The sequence below is a fragment of the Acanthaster planci genome, linkage group LG14 (assembly GCF_054643075.1).
Source record: "Acanthaster planci isolate LZ-2023a linkage group LG14, COTS_SCS, whole genome shotgun sequence".
Classification (NCBI taxonomy): domain Eukaryota; kingdom Metazoa; phylum Echinodermata; class Asteroidea; order Valvatida; family Acanthasteridae; genus Acanthaster; species Acanthaster planci.
The window spans coordinates 8,332,146-8,358,854 of NC_141790.1; the positions used below are offsets into that span (position 1 = coordinate 8,332,146).

At 40.0% G+C, this 26,709-nt stretch overlaps 1 protein-coding gene across 2 annotated transcripts in view; it reads right to left on the reverse strand.

The window, feature by feature from the left end:
- LOC110985346 (ras GTPase-activating protein 3-like) overlaps positions 1-26,709 on the reverse strand; it is a 79,423-nt gene that overhangs the window by 28,230 nt on the left and 24,484 nt on the right. For both annotated transcript variants that reach the window (XR_015427670.1, XM_022246313.2), the window contains exons 2-6: positions 25,044-25,143; positions 13,298-13,499; positions 10,374-10,450; positions 6,431-6,499; positions 3,228-3,300 (exon numbers count right to left, since the gene is read on the reverse strand). Coding sequence is in view for 1 of the 2 variants with exons in the window: in XM_022246313.2 (XP_022102005.2) it covers positions 3,228-3,300; positions 6,431-6,499; positions 10,374-10,450; positions 13,298-13,499; positions 25,044-25,143 (521 nt within the window). In the remaining variant the exon portion in view is untranslated. The remainder of the gene's footprint in view (positions 1-3,227; positions 3,301-6,430; positions 6,500-10,373; positions 10,451-13,297; positions 13,500-25,043; positions 25,144-26,709) is intronic.

Sequence of the window (26,709 nt, forward strand, 5' to 3'; positions counted from 1 at the left end):
AACCACTTCATGTCGGGGCATTTTTCAATGTTGATGATGCTGGGCCGGCATGACTATCATTTTTTTCCGTTTTCAAAATCCTTCAAAAATTCATCATTTCATTTAACGGTCGTTTATAGCTGTACAAAGTAATCTTTAGGCACTACTCTAAGTTGACAGGTGATCTTCATTCATGCCTGAGTATTTTAGCCAGGCCTGAAGCCTTGTAAAAAGAGCCCAGATTGTGCGATGTTATGTAACTTTCTTTCGTTCACGAACCTGTGTGGCTCATCACTGTGGTGGTGGAGCGCTTTTGTCCCCGTGGTAATCTGCTCGCTCTCAATGCCCCAAACCCTGGTATACGGTTTCAAAACAAGGCTGGATTATCACCCCTTTTGACAGTGAAAAATGTTGGCGATTCCCAGCAGCCTGGTCTTTTGTTTGGAGTATGGTCTTTTGTTACAGGACCTTGTTTCCTTTGTCCGAGACCCTGGCCACGCATATAAACCATACGTCTCCGATTCCGGAGTCCCCGGCAGAAAGTGGTTAGAACCAATATTAAGACACCGGGACAATTGTGTACACAGAGTAAAAATTACATGTATACTTTCCATTCTTTATCGTAGCTCTAATGCACAGACTGCAGAAGAAATAAACAAAGTTAATCTTTGCATACAATGTGCATGGGGGAAAGAGAAGACTTTGAGAGGGTAATCCACCCCGTGCCACTAATGCATCCAGGCTTTTATTTCCCAAAGGCAGTGTTCCAGTGTCGATTTCCTTTTTTTCTCCGCATTTGAAAAGGGTCTCGTTATTAAAATTATTTGTTACTTTTGTCATCATTAGCCAAGCAATCTCCATTCTTTTCATAGTGAAACGGACTACACATTGTGATGTTAATGTAATGCGGTAGACGAGGGTTACAAATTTTGAGAATTTCAAACACTGCACAAGGATGTCTGGAACTTGAGTATAAAAAGAGATAAACAACAGCAATCATAATAAAATGTGTTCCTTTGAATAGTGTATATGTCTTCATTTCAAAAAGAAAAAGTATAAAACAAGCTGTAACTCATTGTTAAATTACATTGACAAAACTACGAACATCTATATCAACTGTACTTAAAAGAGTAGAAATTGTGCATAAAGTACCCTTGAATAGAACCTTCAAAGCTCCCTTTCCTGAGCATAGGAAACTTGATGTTCACAGCACATGGGTAGAAATTTGGCTGATCCTGAGTTAAAATGTAGTTGTCTACTTAAAATGGAAATGCTCACATGCAGTTTAAACCTGCCCCTAAATGCTGACATTAATCAAAGTTGTTAATACTTTGTCTGCAGAGGCGAGCACCCACTTGTGTGGACGGATCTCAACTTGGCAATTAATCAAGGCTGGGCAAACCAGTACAATGCACACACAATGTACAATGTATCAATCTGCAAGGGTGCATTGACTGTAAATGTATGTGTACACTTGCTTTGCAGGGGGTACAGCTGACCTTAAAGAAATGCTCCATATCCACTCGCGTTTCCATAGAAATATATCGTCCTTTAATTTGTCCTCCGGGCACTTAGGAGAAAGCAATAATTTTGCCATTAAATTGGTTAAAGAGCGTGCAACTGCACGCAGGGCTCGGGGAGAGAAAAAGACACACAAACACGTACCGTACACATCAAACAAATAAAAAAAAAAGTGGAGACGCGAAATGTCAGCAGGGTATCCCACTAGTATAAAAAAAAAAACCTTGGGAAATGTCTCTAATTTTGATGGAGTGGCCACCATTTGGAATACGACTACTTGATTGACCTGTCGGTGGTGAAAAAACAAGAGACAATGATTTGTGATAAGCTTGTGGTTCAATTTGATCGAATTAAGAGGCCTTCTATTTAAGGCTCTGCCTTACTTGACACATGTAAAATTTCTCTCCTCAGCATCTATATCATACATGTACGCCATTTATTATTTCCCTAACTATGGATATGCCAATGATTTTAAGAGGGTGCAGAGTGGAAAAATATCGATTCCATGTATATATGGCCAAATTGATTTTTCTTCTTTTCCGGAACTTGCTATTACTGTGACTACAAGTGACAGGGATGTAAAAGTGTGAAAAATCTACAATTACGGTGTAAACAATGCCACTACACAGCTAGAAAAAAACAACACTTGTCTGTGTTTTGTTGAAGATAAAGCGGCCAAAATACACATGGGCAGCTTCCAAGGCATACATGCACATTTACAAACGTGATACATGATGTACACGTATGTACATGTGACTATCTGCTTGGCTATTTCAGAACTCACAGAAAGAGGGCATTCTGTTGACAACCCTAACATCTTTGACAATTAAAAACTTATCAATGCCCATGGGTACATTTGGCACCTGTGAATGGCAAACCGCCTTCATTTACACATTCATGTACGTTCGTTGTACATGTACCATAGAGTCCTCGGTGAATCAGAATGCAGTGACCTGTGACCACATAGAATTTCTGCACCAAGACTGAAGTGGAAAGTGGCCCAAGCCGAATCATTCCACTGCGACAAAGTGCAGAATTATGTGCAATCTGCTCCCTATATCCTCCAAACATCTGGCCCAGTTCCAGTTCAGAACTCTTATGGCCTGAACCAAATCTCATGGATCCGGTGTGCAAGTTTCAGTTTCATCGAGACAGATGCTTTTGTCATGATAGTTCCCAAAAGATCCATCTGTACAGCAGTAAGATACACTTTCACTTTTTAACTTGGCTAGAGTAAAACCAAATCCGAATTCACCGAGACGACAATGCACACTGTCGGTGCCATATGCCCTCACTAATGCAAGGGGTCATTGACTTAAATGTATTGCAATACAGAGCAGCGTGTACACTTTTCATTATGCATTGGCCCTGTACCAGGTACATGTACATTTATACCATGGTCAGCAAACTCCAACTGCTGTATCCGAACTTGTGTGGCTTTGCTGAGTGAAAATATTATGCAACAGCCAGATTCAAGGCAGCCCACGTTTTGTCCTCATTTCTTTATTTTGAACGGTGGCCGCATGGCCAAATTTTTTCCCAAACAATGAGTTCAAGGCAAACAAGTTGCTGTGAGTGCAGCTACATGTATGGACCTACAGCAGGGCTGTATGTCTTTCAAATCTTTAAATTCTGTGGCATGTACACGTATGCCATGTGAATTTGCATGAACGGTATTAAACACTGCAGTTATATGTATTAAAGATTTCTAAACCCTTGTCACCCACCTCAAAGGTGAAGGATTCGTCAAAGCGAGGGTCCACTGTTTTCCTTCGGATTTTTGTCCTTTTGGTTTCATTTCTGTTGAAGAAACACAAACACAAAAACAGTGATTAAACATTCCCCTGGGTTAAAAACTCCCTAGTTTCCATTGCTGAGATTATTATTGAAGTTTTGTTGTTTTGGCCCTGATTACACAACCTGAAATAATATCCCATGAAAAAAGATAGTTGTGATTTAAAACCATTTCTTTTCCGTGTGCCGTGTTTGATGGCCAGTTCACTTATGTGCAAGGTTGAAGGGACCGTGAGCTCAAAAAAATTGCTGCAGTGCATTAAATATGCATCTGGACGAATCAAATTTTTGTTTCAACATGTGGTACCGTACATGTGCAACCAGACTGCCAACCATCACAAAACAGATTGGAAAGTCTCTCTTTATGGGAGTATTAAACAAATTTTACTACAAAATAAAGTAATCCATCATATGGCAAAGCACCTACATGCATGTAGCCAGCAGACTCATGAAAACCGTAAACAAAAAACTCATTCATAAATGTGGCCGACTGCCTGTATATAAACTGGCCTAGGCTGTTTGGACAATCTCTCTTCCTGCCAACAAAGAAAGTTCTAGTATCGCTATACTGGCGGGGGGGTTGAATGTTTCGCAAAATGTTGATACAAGAACTGCACCCCAACCTGCATGTAAACATGCATTTTTTTTACAAATGCATTTATAATCTGGATGCGAGTTTGACAAATTCTGTTTGCAATGTCACATCTATCAGAACTGCCATCCAAAACCAAACTCACATCAATGTGCACCCACAGTAAACACCAGCACACTTTCCTGGGGAGCCGGCAATTTTCTTTTTCTTTATCAAAAATGAGTTACAGTTGAAAGAGGTCTCCCCGCAGGGCTGAGAGAAAGAGATAGTGCACACGGCACCGGGTCCCAGAGGGTGATCAAGACAAGCAGTAGAAAAATCAGATTTTCCAATTCAAACCAGGAAATAATATCATTTCCCATCCAGCGCGATACGCGCAGTTGGGCACAAAGACTGCATGTCTATGTCTAATGCTCAACAACAATAATGACTTGGGGGAGGGTGGGCATTGCCGTATCAGTGTTTTAATGAAATAGAAGACCCCATTTTGAACTTGGTACGGTATTATTACTGTCAGAAATTGACAGGGAAAGCATATATATCGAGAGTAATCTTCTCAGCAACATGTATTTTTTTTTTGAGGAGGAATTAGGGATGGGAAAATGATGCCGGAAACTCCTCATATTACTGATCATCCGGCCGGGAGAAGGGGAAATTTGATAGCAAGGCGGTGGCTTTTTCTGGTTCCCTGGCCCTGCGGCTCAGGAAAAATTTGGAACGCAGGGACAGCAACTTGTCAGGGCAGTGGTAATACATGTAACGGCTGTAACAGGAGACCAATGGGAGTGTATAATGATTCAACAATGGGGTGATACTTGCAATGTGAGAGGGGCACAATAACACATCGCCATACGAAAAGCTGTATCACGATACTTGCCCATGAATACACTTAATGAGTTTTCATTCATCACCAGGAGTGTAGACTCCTTGGGGATTATGCATCGTGTGAACTTGTGAATGTTGAAATGGACTCTTTTCACACAATATGCATGTGCATTTCTACGTCCAAGATGACATTCAGAAATGGAAGAGCAGCCGTCCAGAGCAGTTGTACAGAAAACATGAAAATACATGTACATGAACAGTGCAGGTGTGTGCCCTAAATACATGCATGTTGACAAACACTTAATGCTCAAGAGTGCAATGATGAGAACCATTTCACGAGGTGAAAGATTGAATGTTCTGTTCCATGAGGCAAAGCCTGGGCAGAGTGTGGAGCATTCAATCTGTCACTGACTGAAATTATTCTTTCCACTGCATGAATGACAAACATTAATTACTTCTTTTATGTGAAACCTGAATAAATCTAATTCCTTGCAAGTCGCCTGCTGTACTCCCTCAGTCTGCCATAAAGCGCAAAGTGCAGTTTTTGTGCTCCGAGCCGAGACAGAAATTTTCTGTTTGTGTGGACAGCAGCGACTGTGCCTTCCCGGGACACACACACAAAGTTTGCATTGGGTGTATGCGCAACTTTATGAAGGAATGCAAACAACGTACAGTATCTATAACATATATGTATGCAGTCAAGTAGCTAATAACATGAATAATCCTACTATACACGCACACCTTCCTATACAGCAGCTTCATTTCATAATTCTTTTAATTGTAGAGAATGTGTGCGTGAAATCCTCAAAACTACTGTCATCCACATGTACATGTAGACAAGCATCATGTCCTGCCACAGGCCTGCGTTTTGCCCCAATGTGGTGCTGACATGAGTACATGTACATGTAGACAAGCATCATGTCCTGCCACAGGCCTGCGTTTTGCCCCAATGTGGTGGTGACATGAGTACATGTACATGTAGACAAGCATCGTGTCCTGCCACAGGCCTGCATTTTGCCCCAATGTGGTGCTGACATGAGCACATGTACATGTAGACAAGCATCATGTCCTGCCACAGGCCTGCGTTTTGCCCCAATGTGGTCACGTAGACAAGCATCATGTCCCAGTGCCACAGGCCTGCGTTTTGCCCCAATGTGGTGGTGACATGAGTACACGTACATGTAGACAAGCATCATGTCCTGCCACAGGCCTGCATTTTGCCCCAATGTGGTGCTGACATGAGCACATGTACATGTAGACAAGCATCATGTCCTGCCACAGGCCTGCGTTTTGCCCCAATGTGGTGCTGACATGAGTACATGTACATGTAGACAAGCATCATGTCCTGCCACAGGCCTGCGTTTTGCCCCAATGTGGTGCTGACATGAGCACATGTACATGTAGACAAGCATCATGTCCTGCCACAGGCCTGCGTTTTGCCCCAATGTGGTGCTGACATGAGCACATGTACATGTAGACAAGCATCATGTCCTGCCACAAGCCTGCGTTTTGCCCCAATGTGGTGCTGACATGAGTACATGTACATGTAGACAAGCATCATGTCCTGCCACAGGCCTGCATTTTGCCCCAATGTGGTGCTGACATGAGCACATGTACATGTAGACAAGCATCATGTCCTGCCACAGGCCTGCGTTTTGCCCCAATGTGGTGCTGACATGAGCACATGTACATGTACTGTACAAAAGAGTCCCATTTTACCTGAAAGTGACTGTTGCATACGGATCACACTGGTTGTGGATGATAGTCAGGCCATTCCCTTCAAGCACTCTGCAAGGAGATTCATATGGATACAACTTGTTTTAAGCGTATTTTACAGACAGAAAGCAGCAATAATCAAAGGAAAAACAGACTGGAACATGTATAAAGTTGAAACCAGTAATAGGATAGAATTGGTACATGTAAGCGATTGTCCAACCTTGACATTTCTTTGGCCACATGTATATTACCATGTTCTTTACAATTTTACATACACACCGTGACATCACATTAGGGCATGCTACAGTAATTGTCCTGCATGCTTTCAGGCTAAAGCAATTAACAGTACAAATGTGCATGCTCTGACAGATCTCTTGTTAATGTTGTTTGTTTTGGTAACAGTCATAATGTTAAGTGTCGGGTTCAGAAGAAAATTCTTGGGAAAGTTTCATGTGAAGTTAATTATAAGGAGGGGAACTTCTCCTTAAAAAACAGTTACACTTCAAAAGGTTCTGTTTATGAAAGTTCTATCTTTACTTTTTAAAATTCCAATGTCTTTTCTCTTAAACTGCCAAAAGCCAACCGACTACATTCTCTTTAACGATAGAAATATACTTGTTGCTGTTATTTGAATTCTTTTTCATAATATTTTTCTCACACTTTCTAACGCACACATGAATACATGTACATCAATGCAGTTGCTAAAGTGCCTTGCACATTAGTTAGATTTTACATATCGCTTAAAGCAATAAACTGTTTTCTTGAATATCCCTCTCACAACTCTCGATAAGGTTATACTTATATGCAGTTTCATTTAGCATGCATAATACATTTTGTTTAATCATTCACTGAGAGAAGAGGTGCCTTAAATTTCTGACATGCACTTTTCGTTATTGTATGCATTCTGCATAAATAGATGTAATTGAAACTCAAGTGTAATTTTGCACAAAATTCAATTTACATGTTAACCAAAATTTTATGGTGACTGAAATTGTACACATAAAGTATGGTACAAGTACACAGCACATCTGACAATTTGTGTCTTCCTTGTAAAAATGTCAGTAAAGTTTGGCTGATAATATTGCTGAATAAACAGTCATAATTTTCCATCAATCAGTTGGAGTGAGTTTCACATTCACGGCCCTCGATAAACCACGAGTCAATGAACCCATCCAATTCAGTTTCCCATGATTCGGACACATCCTCAGCTTCAATATCGGCCATCCAGGCACGTTGGCGAGGTAACCAGACACCCCCCTACCCACGGAGGGGGTCCCTGCACATCGGAATTCCCCCCACAGCAGTGTCAGCTACCTAAACACTCCAGAAAAGAAAAAAATATATAAAAACCCAACTGTGGAGTAAGTTAAGAGTTTCCTTCACAGCGACCCACTCAAACGATCGACAGCTAGGAGTGAAGCAGACTATAAACACACGTCAATATCACTGATGAAGAGCCTCCTACTCAATGGAAACAGACTGTCTCAAATTTCCTCCTGCCCAGATTAGTGGGAGGGGGGGAAGGCAGGCTTTGGCTGCCATCAGCAATGACTTCATCTCGCTGATCTTATGAGTGAGGTCTCAACTGCAGACAACATGGGCCATGTGAGCATTATCTAATGTAGTTTGGACACATCTGTATTCCTCCACGGGTCATTTTGTTTCTGTTCAGCTTTGTCACAATGAGCCAGTTGAGTAATTAAAAAAGGCAAGGACATCTGAGAACAAAGCACACGACACTGGTTGAAATACGCTAAGTGCGAGTTGAGCCTGATGTGAGCACAAAAAGGCAGATTCAGAACGAAATGTTTGGGAGGCCAAACTTTAAATGTTTCAGGTTACGGGCCAAATATTTTGGTCAATTCTTTAAGTAACCTTCCATGGCCTTTTTGAGTAGTGAGGCAACATCTTGGTGCTTTTTTTTGCATGCTTCTGGAAGAAAAGGGACTAAAACGGATTTCCCAAAAATCCTCTCATTACTCTAAAGAAAAAAAAAGATGGGAACTCTGTTTTTTTCTGGAGGGGGAATTGTTCCTTAGCCCTTAGCTGCTGACAGCCTGGCTGTTATATAGATGCTTTTGCAGGGAAATTTTAAATTAAAACGGGTTACATATTTTTGGGGAGGGGGCTGTTGCTGAAATGTAAAGCGAAAAACTCTTACAGCATTGCTACGGAATGCCCAAAAGGTCTTGGGATTTATGCTAGCACGCAATCGAAAATTGGCTCGCGTGATGGCTTCTTCGAGCCCCTCTCAATAACTGTCAAATAAGATCATAACCAATCAGGCTTGTGCAAGCAGGTTCCCAGAGACACAAACAAATCAAACAAATTAAGATGTAAACTCATGCAGATGAGGTTTTGTGTGGGTGTTGGAGAGGTGTGTAAGGAGAGGACAGCTAGGTGTGCCTCCTTGGCCATTCTGCAAATTGAACACGAGATACGTTCTCGCTGGGGAGACGCCTGTAACTTGAAACGCGGGGACAGCCGACAAGGGAATGACCACAGGATGAGCCTGGGGAAATGAGACTTGGACTTCAACCTTATATAAGCATCAGTGTGAATTTTGAATCTTCAATTCCTGATTCTTCCAATCCAGGCTTTTTTTTTTTACTTTGAGAAGATTCCTACTGAGTACAATGCAACTTATGCATGAACATGTACAGGTACATGTACGTCCTCCAGTAAACCACAATTTCAATGCAAAGGCATTTCTGGCAGAAAGAACTCTTCAGATATTGTGACACTGTCACTCAAATGTTTCACCCCCACATTAGACTTTTGGAGTCCAAACCTGGACCAGGATTGAAGCTTCCGTTTTTTTCCCCCTCCATCCTACTGAGAGTACTACATTTGAATGTACTCATTCAAAAAACCGTAATTTTCAGAATATAAGTTCTGGCTTATATGCTGATTCTCACGCAGCAAAATGTCTCTGCGGCTTATGCTGGGTGGCTTATATGGCAAACTTTGGTGGATAAAACTAGTCACAAAAGCTGCGGCCGGGCCACGCGAACCACGTGCAGGTGGCGCAGTGATGCTTTCGATGGCTGGCATTTACATCTGAAAACTCAAACCTCGGAGAATACATGTAAATAAAAATTTGATTTGTCCGCATTTTAACAGAATTTCAAAGTCATGGAGTCACAAAACACATACATGAAAAGTGTACGTAATTTTAAACTCTACTTGCTCTGCTGTAACAACTGTTTTTAGTGATTAGTTTCCCACTTTTTATTCATTCTCATGGTGTATTTTTGCAGACAAATAAACATTTTACTAAGATTTTATCTACTGCTGTTAAGATTTCTTCCTACTGTTAAAAATAAACATCAACCGCTTCACTGGTGTACCTTCCTGTGGCAGATCTTTCATCTTTTTTGCTGATCAAGTTCAGAGTGACATGACGCGGAATTTCAGGTTTTTTCACTTGGTTTTTCTGATGACAACAGTATACTGTAAAATGCTGCTGCAGAAGCATAGTTTGATTTTTTTCAAAATCAGCACATGTTCATGTCACTATGGTCTCTATAAGGGCCACAAGTTTACTATTTTTTTTTCAGCTCACTATTCTCTAGGCAAATATTTAGGATTATCATCAAACAGATGGCTTTTCTTTTTTTGTATTAGTATTAGTATATATTTAGCATTGTTTGCCGAGATATTTTTGCATCTAGACTAAAGTGCATGCATATGTGTCCATCTCACATTCTTGAAAAAAAAAAAAGAGCATGCTAATTTAAGTTTTAGAAGTTTTTACCAATCCTCTTGTGCCTTCAGACAGAAAGTGATTTTGATGTTTGATATCTTTTTACCTGACTGAAAAAGGTAACAAAATAGCTAACAAACTGACTGGTTTTATAATCAATACTTGTGGAGCAAAGAGCGAACAATCATACTCCATGCCCAAATGATGCCTCCAGAGCTGTGATCATCCAGGGTGACTCACCTTACGGTCAGCTTGCTTACTGACGTTCCGTCCCCTCCCAACCCCTCGTTCGTCCGCACTTCCACGTGAACCTGACCCTAAAGTTAACAAAACGGAACCAAACCACAACAGGGAAAGAAACTGAAAGCCAAGATGGAATACACATGTCATTGGTATATATTGGTATTAGCAACTGATGTAATGACACAGGTGATGTGGTTGTCATGGAAACCTCATCACTCCTAAATCTCCGATCCCAACCTGAGAAACTGATGCACGCTTCAGTTCAACAGCTTCCATGAGGAGGCAGTGATATAATTCAATTGCTGACAGTAGGTAAACACTTTGTGTTTGCACTGGCAGCCGGCATTTGTGTACACTTTCATTAAACACCCGGATGCTGTCAAAATACGGCTTATTACATGTTCTTCACTGTTGTTCCTGTAGATGTACATTGTACATGTAACTCTATCCACAGGAACTCAAATCTCACACAAGGTGACTTGTTTATATACGAAGGTATGAACAGTTTGTCTTGTTTAATTTGGTTGGTTTGATTACAGAATATTGATCAAGGACACAGAATGACAAGACAAAAACAACCGATTTTAAGCCAAAATGAGGGTCATTTTCATAGACAAACATATCTGGGCGATTGAAACAGTTCTGCTTTGCAACAATGGCTTTGTGCTTTTGCAAAAAAAAAAAAAGAAAAAGAAATTCCAAACTTCCGGTGCCCTCTGGTTATTAATAAATCTAACCAATAACCATTGTACCTGTTGAATGCAAGGTTGGCTGAACTAAATTAAAGGCTCCATCAAACCATGAAGAGCACATATTGATTTGGTACCTAAAATTTAACCAGATAGTGTAATGATTAATGTATTAATACCTATACGGGGAGGGTACATGTGTACAAAAACGCATCATGCTGTCACTCTCTTTGTGTTTGAAGGTGTGTATGTAAGTGCTGTAATCTCAGCAATTCATTACACGTGTTCAACAGGTCTGTATATCTGCATGTAGGTATGTACATGTACGTGAATATACATTGTATATGCATGTACATATATGTACGTACGTACACATACATGTACATGTATGTATTTAACAATGCAATATCTAGAATTTTCTTTCAAAAGTACTAAAACAAGCTCCGATATTCGGCTGTGTACAATGTACATGTACTTATGTTTAAGTCACATCACATTCAGATACAAATTACTGTATGTTAAAACTACAGGCTATTGTTCAAAATTACATGCACATACTGACCCGCTTAATTGGTCAAAATCTGATGCATTGAGCACATCTTTTGTTCCATTTTCAGGTGTTTCCCACTCTGTGAATAAATTTATCTACTCAGCAATGCATTATACCTGCGACGGGCGCAATGAAAGCACAATATCCCAATGTGGACCTTGTCCAGTCTCGTAATTGCAGGATACATGTACACCTACATATAAGTACGACACATTCACATTTGTGTATCTTCTCCACCTAACTCAAAGTACCGGTGCTTCCTATAAAAAAAATTTAATTCCAACTAAAAAGAGAGAGTTTGCAAAGCCATAGATGCCACGCTTGTTTTGCACCATATATGTACACACACAAATCACTTTTGGGGTTGTTCAGCCTTATTAGGCTTGTACATTACCGAGTGAAGTGTCAAATTAATATGCAACGGAGGAAACAACTGTTCAATTATATGTACATGTGTACCTTCACAGATCTGATCTGTGCAGGGCATGTCCTTTCTCATAACCATGTTAGATTGTTTGACACTTAGACACTACACACCTGCTACTGAGGTGTCCACTGCAGGCACTAATTAAAGCAAAATCGAATCACTGGCAGTATCCAGCAATTCTTCATTTCTTTACTCCTCCCCTCCCCTAACGAGAATACACTCGTGAATTACACTTGAGGCAAATGAGGAGGAGTGCAGCAGCTCTGAGACACTACCAACCTTGTTGACAAGACATGTGGTAATTGATGGACACTGACACGGCAACGACACAAACTCAAGATTTCAACGGGAATTCTAAATAGCGTGCATTATTTTTTAAAGCTTCATTTTATTTATTAATTTTTTTCGGGGAGGCAACGGATAAATGTTTGGACTTTCACTCTTCAATTTTTTTATTGTCGGGATGCAGTGGGTGCACAAGCAAAAATGGCTGGTACTCCAATTCCATTTTCACAGCGGTAAAACTTAAAAAAAAAGCTTCACATGTACATGTACGTACTAGTATGTGAGAGTGTACAAAAATTTCCTTTCTGAATTATTGAAGACAACAAATTTCAACAAAAATGTGCCTTCCCAATCCCCACAAAGAAATGAATAATTTTTTGGAAACTGGCATTGCTGTGGGTTTTGTTACAAGAACAAGTCTCTTCACAACAATTAAATCCCTTACAGGACATCCCTACTTTCTCGTACATGTATATTTAAAGGCACAAATACCTCCTATGAGCAGAGCACAATTCAAGTTTGAGGAATTGTATTTAAATGATGATGAGGATGAGAGAAGATGAAATGAAGACGAGAGGACTTAATACCTGCATGAAAACTGGTCATATACATGTAATTGTATCCCATGAGTCACCAAACAGGAGCTCTATACTAACAATGTTGATTCCAACATTTGCAGGGGTGCAATCGGTGACAACAGTCTGGAAGTGTTGTTTCTATCATTTTAAATGTAAAATTCAGCATTTTAGAAGTTAAGTTCAACGTTTACACCATTGCTTGATTTAACGTTAACAATTCTGATTCGACAATTTCAAGGAAAAAATTTGAAAAACAAAAATCTTAAAACACTGGATTTAACATTTAAATTGCCTGATTCGACATTTCCAAAGTATTGTCATTGACTGAACCAATGCAAATGTTGGATTGGACACTGCAGTACCTGTACATGTATTCTGTGCAGATCACTTACATAAACTTCGGAGTCAGTGTCAACCGCTTGAAGGGGGAACCAGTGGTCCTTGCCATGGTAACGGTGCAGGTCGTCCCTCCGCAGTGCCACCTTCCCGACGACGCTGTCCAACCGCTTCATCCAGTCCTTCTCGTGGATGAAGAAAGAGAGCTGGCGGAACTCCCGCGGCACGTCAAAGGTGGTCTCCTCGGCCCAGAAAGGACTGTCCAACAAAAACCAAAAGGGGGAGAGTGGTGATGGGGCAGGATTAGCTTTAATGGCAATGAAATTCTGCACTGACAAGCAAATGGTACCTGTAAGCTGGGTAGGGTATACATGTACCAACGCACGACACACCATGTGCATTGTGCATGTACACAGATGTAAATGTAGTTCAAATACAAAAGGATGACTGTAGGAACTATGTATGTACTCCAAATACTGCAATCTTGTATGAACAACAAACTGATTTTAGGGAACAGGCGATTCAGCGTTAATAAAAACATAAGTGTAATAACTATTACATTGCTCTTCATCTTCTTTTACCCTAGAATTTTTATTCTTCTGACTAGTCACGTGAATTCATTGTACATCGCTTCATCTATTTTTCTATCCCTCGATGCTTACTTTCATCCCATGTACATGTACACTCTATTTTTGTTTGTCCAATGTTATTGTATTGGAATCTTTCATCAATATGGAAATAAATGTTGCTTGACTGAAAACCAAATGCATCCTAACCAAAAACAGTGGAAGCACTGAAACAGCTTTCCAAGGGTACACGTGCATGCAAGTCTTAAGCATGTTCTATTTGAGATACATTTGTCTCCAAATACGTGCAAGTATTCTCAATCTTTATTTTAAACAGGTTTTTAGGAAAACATAAATAAAACAGAAAAAACTGTTCAGCTGCCCTGATTAACCTTATTGACAAAGGTGAATATTTTTCCCCAGTGATCTAACAAAAATAAAATATCCCTTTTGCGAGTTCAATTTGAATAAAATCTGGTATGAGTTATCTGATTGCACATAAACATTAACTTTTGAATTCCACAAACTATAAAGACACTGTTACTATACCTAGCTTTTCATAGCGACCACCATCTCTGGAGGGGACTGGTTCCTATGAGCCCTTCTTATCCATTGGAAGCATTTTGGTACAAGACATCTCGATCTTACGTGACAAAGCAAAAGCTCCGAATAACTATAGGTAATACGCACTACGGTGTTTAGTATGGAGAATTCAAATCATTATGTTCACGTGAGTTTAAAGAACTCAGTGTACCAGATTTTATTCAAATTTCACTCACAAAAGACTACATGTACATGTATGCTCATGTATATGCATGCAGTACATGTAGGTTTTGTAAGTGCATTTTGTGTTTGCAGTTTCGTGAAAATCCTTCTAAATGTAGATCATTTTGAACCAGATATTGCCAGTGTGCTACCATACACGTACAACAGACATCCATCTGAAACTGGCAGCCTTTTGTCTCGTACCATGTGTGCATACTGGTTTTTAAGCAAGCTACTTAGAAATGAATTAAACTTCCATAAAATGGAATGTGGAGACTGAAATTGAAACTTGCATCATGCAGGCAATTTCTTGCAAAGCACATGCACCTTCTTTCTATGTTTTTTTCTGGGGGTAGGAGTCTTTCTTTGACATTTGAACAGTGAAATTTGTAGTTATTTAGATTTCACACTGTGCATCAGTAATGTCCAGCTGGGATACCGTTGCATGTAAGGACTGAAGTGAAAACTGCTGCTGAGGAAAAGGTTATGACCTCGGCAGGAAGTGACATATGACACTCGGATGGCAAGTAAGCAGTTGATGCAGCACTCCAAAACGGATCCCTTGCAAGTCCATGTTTCGTTGCCTCCTGGTTTTTTCCTTCATCCAACAATGTGACTCTTCACCTTTCAGTTCACAAAAGGTGGACATCCAATGCCACGCATCCACAGACTCCTCCACCCAGGATTTCCCGTATGGTGCAGAGGAAATTACCATGGTGTGTTGGTCGTTACCCCTTGTCGACTGGAAGAGTCACACTGTTTACCACTGCATGCCAAATGACATGTGAAAAGGGAGGTATTTCCTGTGTCATTAACAAGGAGGACGTTTCAACACATTCTGGCGTATTCTGCAAGCAGTGCCAGGTGATGCCTGTCCTCGCCTCTACACCTGAGTGATTTCCCCCAGAGTTTTTGCACACACACAGGGCTTGATGAACTACGTTAGTCTGTGGAGGTTGAGCGTGTGGAGCCGAGACTGGGTGATGTAGAAAATACTGCTCCACAACTTTGACTTGGAGTTTCAAAAAATAAAAAAGTGACGATGTGGTAAGAAATGTCACACAAATCTTGAACATAATAAACACTGTGGGTCAGCATTCGTAAAGTCCAACTTTGTAAAGGACTGTGGCTGTGGTATCGTTTCATTTTTATAAAAAGGCAGAATTTTCAACCAAAAATAATAAACCATACCTGGGGCAATTATGGAATACAACATCATCGACAAGTAAATAAATCTGGACCGAGGTGGGGGGGCTATCAAGTGTATATAAAATGTTTTCAGTCCTCTTAAATAACCATCAGACCAGTACAATGAACAAGTCCATAAATGTACCCCTCATACATGTATGGTCCCTACAGCTGTGGAATGAATACACGTATATGTACATGCACTTTAACAGTAGGCATGGGTGGGCCTACCGGGTACACTACGATGAGGAAACAATTTATTTGGACAGGGAAATTTGGGCCAAAACTGTGGGGACTTTAGCATGTCCCAACAATGATCTGGGTCCTCATCCAACAGGTGCATAGGGTCATATTAATAAGCATCAACACACCATCAACACGCATCGACACATTGATAGTAACATCAACACACCCTCAACACTTACAAAATGCATTGAAAACAGAAAACAGACGTATCAAACTGTAATGTATACACTTAGGAATAATTTTTATTTAATCGAGTTTACATTTTACTACATTTCAAGGGAGTTTTTTCCACGCGAAAAAATTGTATTCTGAGCAGCGCCGCCTTTGGCGCCATCTTGCCTTCTCACGGCATTTGGACCATACCATGGTTAACTGTATAAAGGTGACCCCCTGTAGCGTAATGTATGGTCCGTCTGACGAGAGGCAACATGGCTACCGTCTTTTGTGGCTGTGCGGAGGGTGTTATTTTCGTGAAATAAAACGACTTTTCCCCCCCAAATGTTACCCACTGTTGTTAGCCATATTGTATTTTAGGCATTATATTGCTATCGAATTTAGAATGTGATTTGGGTGTGTTGACGGTGTGTTGACGTTACTATCATGTGTTGATGCGTGTTGACGTTATGTTGATGTAAATTAGCACGACCAGGTGCATATAGTCCCCACTACAACATGTACTGTACAGCACAAGATACAACTTGCGTAAATCACTTTTAAGGGGTGTTTGTACTCAAATGACATAGTTAAGTACAGTACATGTTCTTTCCGTGTGTTTTGAATTTTACTTTGTTCCGATGGCATGGGATTTCATGCAACACTGTAAAATCATCATTTCATTCTATTCTTTCCTCAACAGTTCTGTGAAAGCCCTGCACAAACACAGCCAGCAAAGCATTACATCAGTCACAGGCCCACACCCTGCAAGTAAACCCTGCATTGGTTGAGAAATCCTTGTACATGGCTGTGGTTTTAGTGTTCCGGTACATACATGTACATGGACATGTATGCAAATGGCCGATAAAGCATTGCCTGGTTGACCTACATGTACATGTATAACTCTTCTGCTGTCACATGAAATTTTTATCTTCTATAAAACCTACATGTAGTCCCTTTTGCCTTGTACTGGTTGAACGTTCACGATCTTCATGTTTATGTGTGCACAATAAATTCACACTACACTGACTTATCGTGTTTTGCATCACCTCACTTAACACATTTGTGTACATGTACCAATCTCCATGGGAAAGTGCTTGTGACTACTTGCTGTAGGCACACTTACTCACCATAACATGGCTAGAGGGTGTTTAAATAGTAGAATAAAATCATTGGCAATTTATGATTTTTTTCAAACTTGTCTTAACTTTCCCCCGTTCTCCACATCAGGTATTAAAGGAATATTTAAGACTGGCCAAGCATATAAATTGTTCTTTCACTGAAGTACAAAGTACATGTAACAAGCAGTGATTTAGTCATAAGATGGGCCAAAAGTCTAACAATGCAACAGCCACTGTTTTGATACACAGACATCCAATCTGGCACGCAATCATCAAGAGTCACACCTTCCAACGCAAGACAAAACAAAAGCAAACAGGACCCGACAGGTTGTATGTTGACACACACTTCTAGATCATACTTTAATAATGGATACGGTCTGCTACTTGTGTTTGCCTGCGTGCTTCCGCTGCCACTTCGGCGGCAGTATGAATTGGTCAGCTGACACCAAGAGACAGCTGATTAGCTGGAAATTTAAAACTGCACATCCGTCAGCTCAGGGAAATGCAACCGGACTGGACTACAGGCCAGGCTGGACAAAAAAATGGAAAAGGAAAACATCATACTGGCATATTGCCAGCTATGTACGCAACAGACGGCAAAACCCAGTAGTTTCTGGATTCAACAGCTTAGTAAACAATTAGTGAAAAATTAGTCCTGTAAATACTTTTTAGCAAATTTTGGTTTAATTAACATCTAGTGTTGGCACCATATGCTATATAACTATTAACAACCACTGAAATTGTATGTTTGTGTTTCAGTTAACCTCCTTTCCTATTTTTGTCTCGCTACACGTACTTTAATATATATTTTTGAGCCTTGGTGAATTTTACATTAAAGTGAATTTCCACATTGATTACCCAAACTGGATGTCATCCACCACATGATCCTCAACATCACAATGATTTGAGTACAAACAACTGCTGGAATCGTTTTGTATTTTGCTGATGTAACTTTCCCTTTCTTTGCTGATTTATTGTTGTGAAAATACAATGTACAATGCACTTGTACTTTTCTCCTACGTACACGTACATGTATTATGAAAGAGCAAGTTTGAGGTTCAAAATTTGAACATGAAATAGTTAAAAATGAACTTCTTATATCTTCCCCAATTTGCTTTAAATCACAGCAAAAGTGCCCTCTGGAAACTTGGACACTTGTTAATTAACAAGTGTACATGTACTTTTCAGTACACTTACCAGGTCTATGTAACCCTGAAAGAATTTTGCAGCTTTCATACATGGAGTTCTACATATGGTAAAGATGTGCTAAAAAGAGTCGAAGAAAAATTTCATTGCACGGATCCTTTTATACACACTGGGCAAAGACCAGACAAAATGGCATTTGGGTCAGTGCTGTTCTCATTTTTGACAGCTTCTCCTCAATAATGTTTTTTCTAAAAATGGCCAAAATGAAACATTCATGGAACAATGCAATTCCTTCAGGTTTCAAATGAGGAAGTCTGTGCAAAACTGGAAACAGCTCACACTTCCATGGTACTGAACCTCATTACTATTGTTAACTCACAGAGAAAACTACTTGTACAGTGTACTGTCATTTTTTTGTTTTTTCTTTAAGTTTGAGAGTGTGAGTACATGTAACAGGTAAGTCGATCACCTTTTATTTCACTTAATGTAAAATAGAGAAAAAGATTGATGCATAAAAGGAAGGCATGTCATGTTCTGCATGAACAAAATGCTTCAAACCGTTGTGTTGCAAGCATCTGGAAAAGTAGGATGAAGACAAAAAATTTTAGAGCAAAACGGAGTACATGGAGGGACACACTGGTAGGATGTACATGTACATCTTGGAATTGGGTTTGGGAACTGTAAGTTTATATGGATGTGACTACATGTGTGTGGACTAACAGGTGGTTCCTCCAACACCAACATATCAGAACAAGTAAGATGCAGCTGGAGCGCATTCTTCGATAATATCAACAGAAGTGCAAACAAAAAAAGTGGTACATGTACCACGCCTTTCCTTTTTTCCCAAGTACCGGACACTACCAGTAACTCAACAAAATCAGTTTTGCCTGCTCATCGACTGAATATCAACATGATTACACGTACATGTAAAGCCAAATCAATATTTCACGGTGATTTTGTAACCGTTGGCAACTTGGCACACTGACTGGGTGTCCACTGGCTACATGTACATACAGTGTATGACCTCGATTCCGGTTGCCATGGGAAACTGGTGCATCCCAACAAGCTGCAAATTGGCCTGAATGGAAAACTGCTCGTGCATGGTCTGAACAATAGAAAATGGACCACCTGCTTATGGACGAGCATTTTGGTATGGGCAACATGTACATGTGCATGTACAGACATGCATGCCAACATCTGAAGTCTCAGGCTTGTCTTTGTGTCTTCTTGGCCTGGAATTAAACCGCAAACCAAATAATGGCTTATCAAATTGAAAAAGAACATACACTTGTAAAAAAAAAAATTGTTTTAAAAGTAGCAACTGGTCACATACCAAAGAGTGGTCATGCAATGCTTCCATGAAAACACATTTGTGGGGCAAACAGTGCTTATACGTGTACATGTATGTATGTAAAATGTGAAAAGAAACACCATTCCCGAAGCAAATATAAATGAATGTACAGTACATGTACAATCAGGTGACAGGAAGAGGACCATTCTGAAAAAGTGTACACATACATTGAACGTGGACAAACAGATTCCACGGGAAAAATTTCTTGACAGACTGCAATTTTCAGAAGGTGTGTAAAAGGCTGAAGTAGGGAGTCTGCAGTTCTTTGAAGAGCGCCTAGTTCACCCAGTCCGCAGACCAAGCACAGGCCACAGGGGATCCATTCCATTTCCGAAACACTGTGCATTTCTTGGGACCCAATCCTTCTTGTATATGGCAAATCGTGCTTTATCTTGGTAATATATATTTATGGTGTTGGTGCCTATACATTTAAATATACCGGTACCTGCATCTTAATTTGACTCAAGAAATGCATGTCAATCTTGCTTTTGCTCTGAAACCTCACTGGTCATGCTGGTGTAAACATTCCATGCATCTACAGATGCAATGTACATGTATATGTTCCAAATGTGTGGCTCTACTTGCAAACTTCAAACATGCATTTGCATCCTGGGAGAAAAGCACTTACATACGTACATACACATGTAATTCTGTGATAAAAACGACACAAACTTGACCTCCTGTTTAGGTATGCAGCAGTCACCATGATTTTGACAAAAAAAAGAAAAAAACTGCAATGTGGTCACAACACGTCATTACTCACTGATTTGTCTCCTCCCGTTTACCCAACTAGAAAAACAGACAGGGGTCCCAAACTAGAGCAGCGAAGCCAGAACACTGAAACGTGAGAGCAGTCACGTATCTGAGGGGGAGGCGGGAGTGGTTAAAAATGTTTGCCAAGGCTTGTGCGTGGAACCACAGTTTATGATGACTATTTGCATTAGGATGGAACCTCAAACAGCTTGCAGCCATACCGCTTTGCTGCATTTGCAAACACTGGCTCCGAGATCGAATCTGAGATTTCAGGAATACTAGTCCTATACGTACATGTACCAAGGCTGGAGCTTGACAATGGCATTCCGCTGGCCTAGCACTGGGAAAGACACCCATGGAAATTAGTATAAATCTTCCCTAAAAGTACATGTGCAGTCCAAGTAAATTTACCAAAACGGGCTCATTTTGGGACAGGTAGAGCAAGAATGGGAGTTAATTACGGGGAAAAATGTGTCATTACACACATGTAGGTGTACATTCAAGATCACTGGAAATGTATCTTCTCCAATCTAGGGAATTCAGAAATAAAATACCAATATGTTTCTGGCTTAACTGCATTCTGCAAAGCACAAAATACATCTAAGCAACCAACATTAACATGCTTCAAAGACAAACAAAATTCTGAAAACCTCCAGAACAAACCACAATCCCTCTGAGGGAGATTGTCTTCTTAACAATTTATCAACCTCTGGACAGACAGGCCAACAAAGTGCACTTGATGTTTTCTGAGCCCTATAAATTAAGGAAGTACCGCAACATCAATGAGGCAAAGCATCACAGGCTGTTTGAAATCTTTGCCAGGCGAAGCGTAGCTTCAGGTCGACTTCTAAGCACTCTGTTAATTTGGGGGGGGGGATACATGTAGTTTCAATAGATTCAAATCAAAATACCCAACACACTGTACATTTGCCGGACTTTGCACCCAATGACACTTTTGCCACAGCTGATCAACAGTTCGCCGCCATGAACTCTAGGCTTAGATACAGCAAAGTGCTGAGGGGTTGAGGAGTTTTATTTGAAAGTCTTCCAAGCATATGATTGTCCACAAATGCACATTATTGGATTTTTATCTTTTCATGCGTGTATGTTATATGTACACACAAAATTTGGTGCATACCAAATAGTATTCATTTTAATATGTACATGTATGTGTCCGCACGGTACACATTTACACATGTACATGTATGTCCTCTGGAATATTACTCAATGAAAGAGAAGCACAAATCTTTGTACATGTAGCGAGGGACAGTTCAGGTACATCCCCGAGTACATGTACATGTACATGTACATTTTTGTACCTGTGCATTTTGTCAAAGGAAAAATCACCAAATGCATTTTTAAAAAATCTGACTTACAATCCCTTCCGAAAACTTCTGAAAACTGTCCCCAAAACCACACATTTTGTGGTATTTTTTGACATTACCATAGGATTATACCGCAGTACATTTTCGTAAGGGAAATGGGAAATACTGTATGGAAACCTTTCTACTGAATGGGGGAGGGGATGCATCACATGTACGGTACTACTGCTCTGCTCACCCAAGTATCTTGTATAAAATGAACCATTACTACAAGTTCGTGTGCTTGTACGGTGTGCCACAATGATAACAGGGACTTGGCATCCCAGCCTAGATTGTCAAATGTAAAAATCACTTTCCCTGACGATTCTGCCTGTTGTGTTTTTTGGTTCCAATCTTATTGCTCTTCCTGTCAATTTTTTTCTGATTTTTCTTTCACCTCTGAGGATGGGAATCGGCTTTATTCTTTCCTAAACCAGACAAATTTTGCTGAGTTCAGGATGAGGCAGAGCCAAGCCATGCACTGTCGCTCATCTTTACATACATGTATGGTTTGTTGCTCTGTGAATTAGCTTTTGAACAAAGCAAACACACATGTGGCTTTCAGCACGGTGGAGGGATTTTAGAGGGTTTAGGGAGGTTCAATGCATGAATATCCGCGAAGGCAAATAAATGTTAATTTTTTCATGAAGGGAGTAAAACAGAAGAGAGATTCAAACACAAAAAATGAGAATGCCCACTTTGGATTCTCTGCAGTGCTGCACACTGTGTGTCTTTTCCATTACCCGCTTAATGACACTGACAGGACATTGCAGACATTAGCTGCTTGATGCCGAGATGTTATCCATCCCAAACCTCCCAAATGAAGATGAGGAAGATAAATTGGTATGGAGGCGAGATGCCATCATGAGAGGGAATACAGACGGACAAGTCTGGAGAGCCCAGTGGTGCCTTTGAAGGAGGATATATATTCGAGATGGCGATGCTGGGGACTTGAATGTCGGGCTGATACAATCGGGCAGCTGATTGTTCCTGAGGCTGGGAATAATTGAATTACGCTGTGTATTATCTGACAATAAAAAAACCTGCCTGAATGCAGTTTGAGGCAATTACATAAAATCCATATGGTGTACATATACATGTATGTACATATACTGTAATTTTGACAGAAGATCCACAGGGGAAAAAATGGAAATTTCACAAATCAAAATCTGATCCAACAAACAGCTTTCTGCTGCAAGTTGGTTACTTTCTGTTATCAGTAGGCAAGATTTCTCAGTAGTGCTTCCTCAGGTACATGTATGCTCCCTCCTGGCAATGACATTCTGACAACAAAGAGAAATGGAACAAGAGTCACAGAAGAATCAAAACCTATACAGAAAGACTCGAACTTTCAGTGAACAATCAGAAAAGAGATGATAAAATTCTCCTCAAGCAAACCAAAGCTAGTGAGTGAGTTGTGTGCAGTGTGTCTGTTGAGCCAGCGGAAAATGGAAATCTGTGATATGAGTTGAGAATCCTTGATGAGAAACTACATGTATGGTAATGCCATCATTGTTACAGACGCTCCTCCGGACGGACGCCAGCCTCTTCCAGCACATCTCAAGCAGCAGGGGATGAAGCTCATGATAATTACCATAGGTCTTATCATAACAGCAGGAAATATGCACTTTCCCCCCTTGGTGCCTTCCGAGGGGAAAACAACATGCCACAATTTCCTAAAGTGGGTCATGGGATGCCTCAAGCCTCATGGAAATCTTGCATTGGGCAAGAACTGCATTGGAGATAAAAGAGAGCTTTGTGCGATGCACTTCACTGCCCATACGCTTACACATTCCCAACTTATACAGCTGCAGGCCTGCGGTCTACCTTAAATTTCAATGTTATCCCGATATCCTGTTCTGATTACAAAAGTAAACAAAAAATGTTCTCATTGAAACAGTTTTTGCACAAGTGGATGTGAGTAGTATAGTGATCCTATACACAGCAGCTAATTCTTCCAGCGTATTCTGCTACATCTGTCTGTAAATTGTGCCATTTTGTTTTTTACTACAACCCCTTCCTCAGATAGCCGCGATCAAAACCATTTTCTGACTTTTTTGAGGGCAGGCAACAATGTTTCAAGACTGAGTTTAAGAGCAGAGAGGCTCTCAAGTCTGCATATATCTGAAATCATAGGAGGAAATACACCACTAGCTTTGGCTCAGAAGTCTAGATTCCCTGAGGAGAAGTGCTGTTCACGTTCCTCGTCCACAGCTTTTAAGCCTCAACATTTCCACCAAAAACTCTGACAAATCTGCCTCAAAAACCCATGCCTGTGCAAATAAAAACCCATTTTCCTAGATAACCAAATATTAAGTATACTTTTCTCTCTTTTCTGTGTGTTTTTTTCTTTCAAGGTTTACTGGTTATATACTGGGTGACTATTCTTGCTCCAAACCAGTTACAGCTCCTGGCTATAATTTCAATTAGGTGTAGATGCATTTCATGCACGGCAAACTGCATACGTGTCTTTTTTTCACGTTGATTCTCCAGAGAAATCCTGTTTACCACAAATGCAGGTTGGCAACGCTTTTGTGGCCCATTGTCTCTCCTGTCACTTCTGATAACATTCAGCTCCGTTTAGCAAGTAATAAATGCTATTCAGTCTTCTTCTACAGATGTCAGGGCACTGTTATTGTCCGCTTGTCAAAGGAAGGCTGCAATGATCTGTGATTTGTGAGACCGAGAGTTGGTTTCTTGCCACACAAATTAATTGCTGGGAAACTGTGGACTTTTCACCATTGTATTTTTGAGAGAAACCAAAAAAATAGATGTTTTATCTGGTTTTCAATTTTCCAAAGCAAGTTTAATACCGTTGAATTGAATATTCCCCTGAGAGCATGGAAAAAGTGGCAATGAAAATATATTTGTAGTCAATCTGGGGAACATCTGGGAGTCCATGATATGTATGAGCCTATGCAGGTAATGGTTTACAAGTACAAGACCCCAAGACCTTTGAATTTTTTAAAATTAAAAACAAACATGCACATAAACATTGGATGTGGGTATAGGTAGTGAATAACACAGACTTACAGCAGGTGGCAATCATGTGGTGGTGCCACCTTATACAAACTCGTGTACATGTACACCAAACATGTACATGTAGGCTTGGTCAAGGCACAAGATCAAGATGGCCACAGATTTCCACCCACCATTGTGTCTTCTCTTTCACCCCCGTGCGATAAACCTCCTCCTGGTCCAAACGCACCGTGCAGCAACAATCTTTGGCAGACGTCAGGTTCTTGGCTTCACCTGAAATTAGATAAGAAACTGTTAGACCGTTTCGTAGTTCATAATTATTTTATTAATCCCAAAGGAATTTACATCTCTGAATTCACTTCACAGTGAAAACAAAGTGTTTTGCTTTGAAATAGATGCCTTGTAGACTTCTTTTTCACTAGTTCTTAGCAGGCACTGCCATGGTCTGTTGAGTGTGTTAGAACTTGTACAGTTGTGATGTGATCTGCAAAAACTCATCACATTGCCTCACCAAATTTGAAGATAATAGGCAAACATTCCTTGAGATTTTTTGGATAAGTTGACATTTTGTTGCCATTTTTTATCACTATTCACTATTGAAATATTTTACTCAAATTCTGTTGTTTTTAACATGTATGTTAACATTTGCAACTCTCAATAAAATGTTGGAACTTTAAAGATTGATCATGACAGCCTAATGCCAGTTATAGACATCATCCTAGAATCAGGAATAAAACAGTTCTAACAACAGCATACCAGAGAATTCACTTATGATATAAACATGTACATGAACATGTGTACATGTACCTAACACAAAAATGACAAATTTCACCAATGTGAGGGGTCTTCCCACATATCACCACATTTGTAGAAATAAAATTCCTTTGATTATGATGTACATGTAAACTTAAGCAGTTGGTGATTCCACAGAGTTGAGGAATATTTGGTGGCATTTGGGCATAAATGAGGCACCATTACATGTACATGAAGGTCTATGAGGCACTACTCAGGAAATGAATTTTGTTGCTTGTAAATTGTAATGTGAACATTTTAGTGAATGTATTTGAAATGGTCTGGTCATGACATTTTAAAAAATAAAAACTGGTTGTGGATGAAATGGGGAACCACATTTTTTTATCCAGCTTAATTAAAGCTCAATTATTTTGGGCATCAAATCACTCCGTCTAAAAAAAAACAGCTTGGAACACAGCTCATCATTCTTAACATGAATTTTAGCATGATTTGGAGATTTTAGCATGATGTTTTGCAGCCACTCCATGAATTTGGTCAATGTACGCCAAATGTTTCAAAATGCATATTTTTCTTCAAACTTTAAATAAACAACAAAAAAAACTCTTAGAATCTACTGTACATGTCTTTTCAAAGAGCCAATTGAAAGCTACATGCATGTACATAAACATGTAGATCTACATGTAAGTATTCATTCCAGACTATCGAACAGCTGTTCTCTAATTTGTTTGAGTTAGTTACAATTTTAAAAGGAAAAGTACATTTACATTATTTATAGCTGGGAGGTTAAAAAGGACCAAATTAGGAGCTACAAGTATGCTCATCCTAAATGCCATTTAACACTTTGTTCCTCTTTATTCATGGTTCAGTGCACTACACAAACATGTGTGAACAGGACAATGCATAAATGAAAATTACAGATGTTCATTTACATGGTACACAGTACAAGAGGCATTTGATCTCTCTCCTATACGTGCATGTACATGTAATTTACACTTCCCCATAACTGAAGTGTTAAAGGGTAGCTGCAATTAATGTTTTTGATTACAAACCTGTAAATTGCACCTTTGTGAATCAGTAAACCTTATT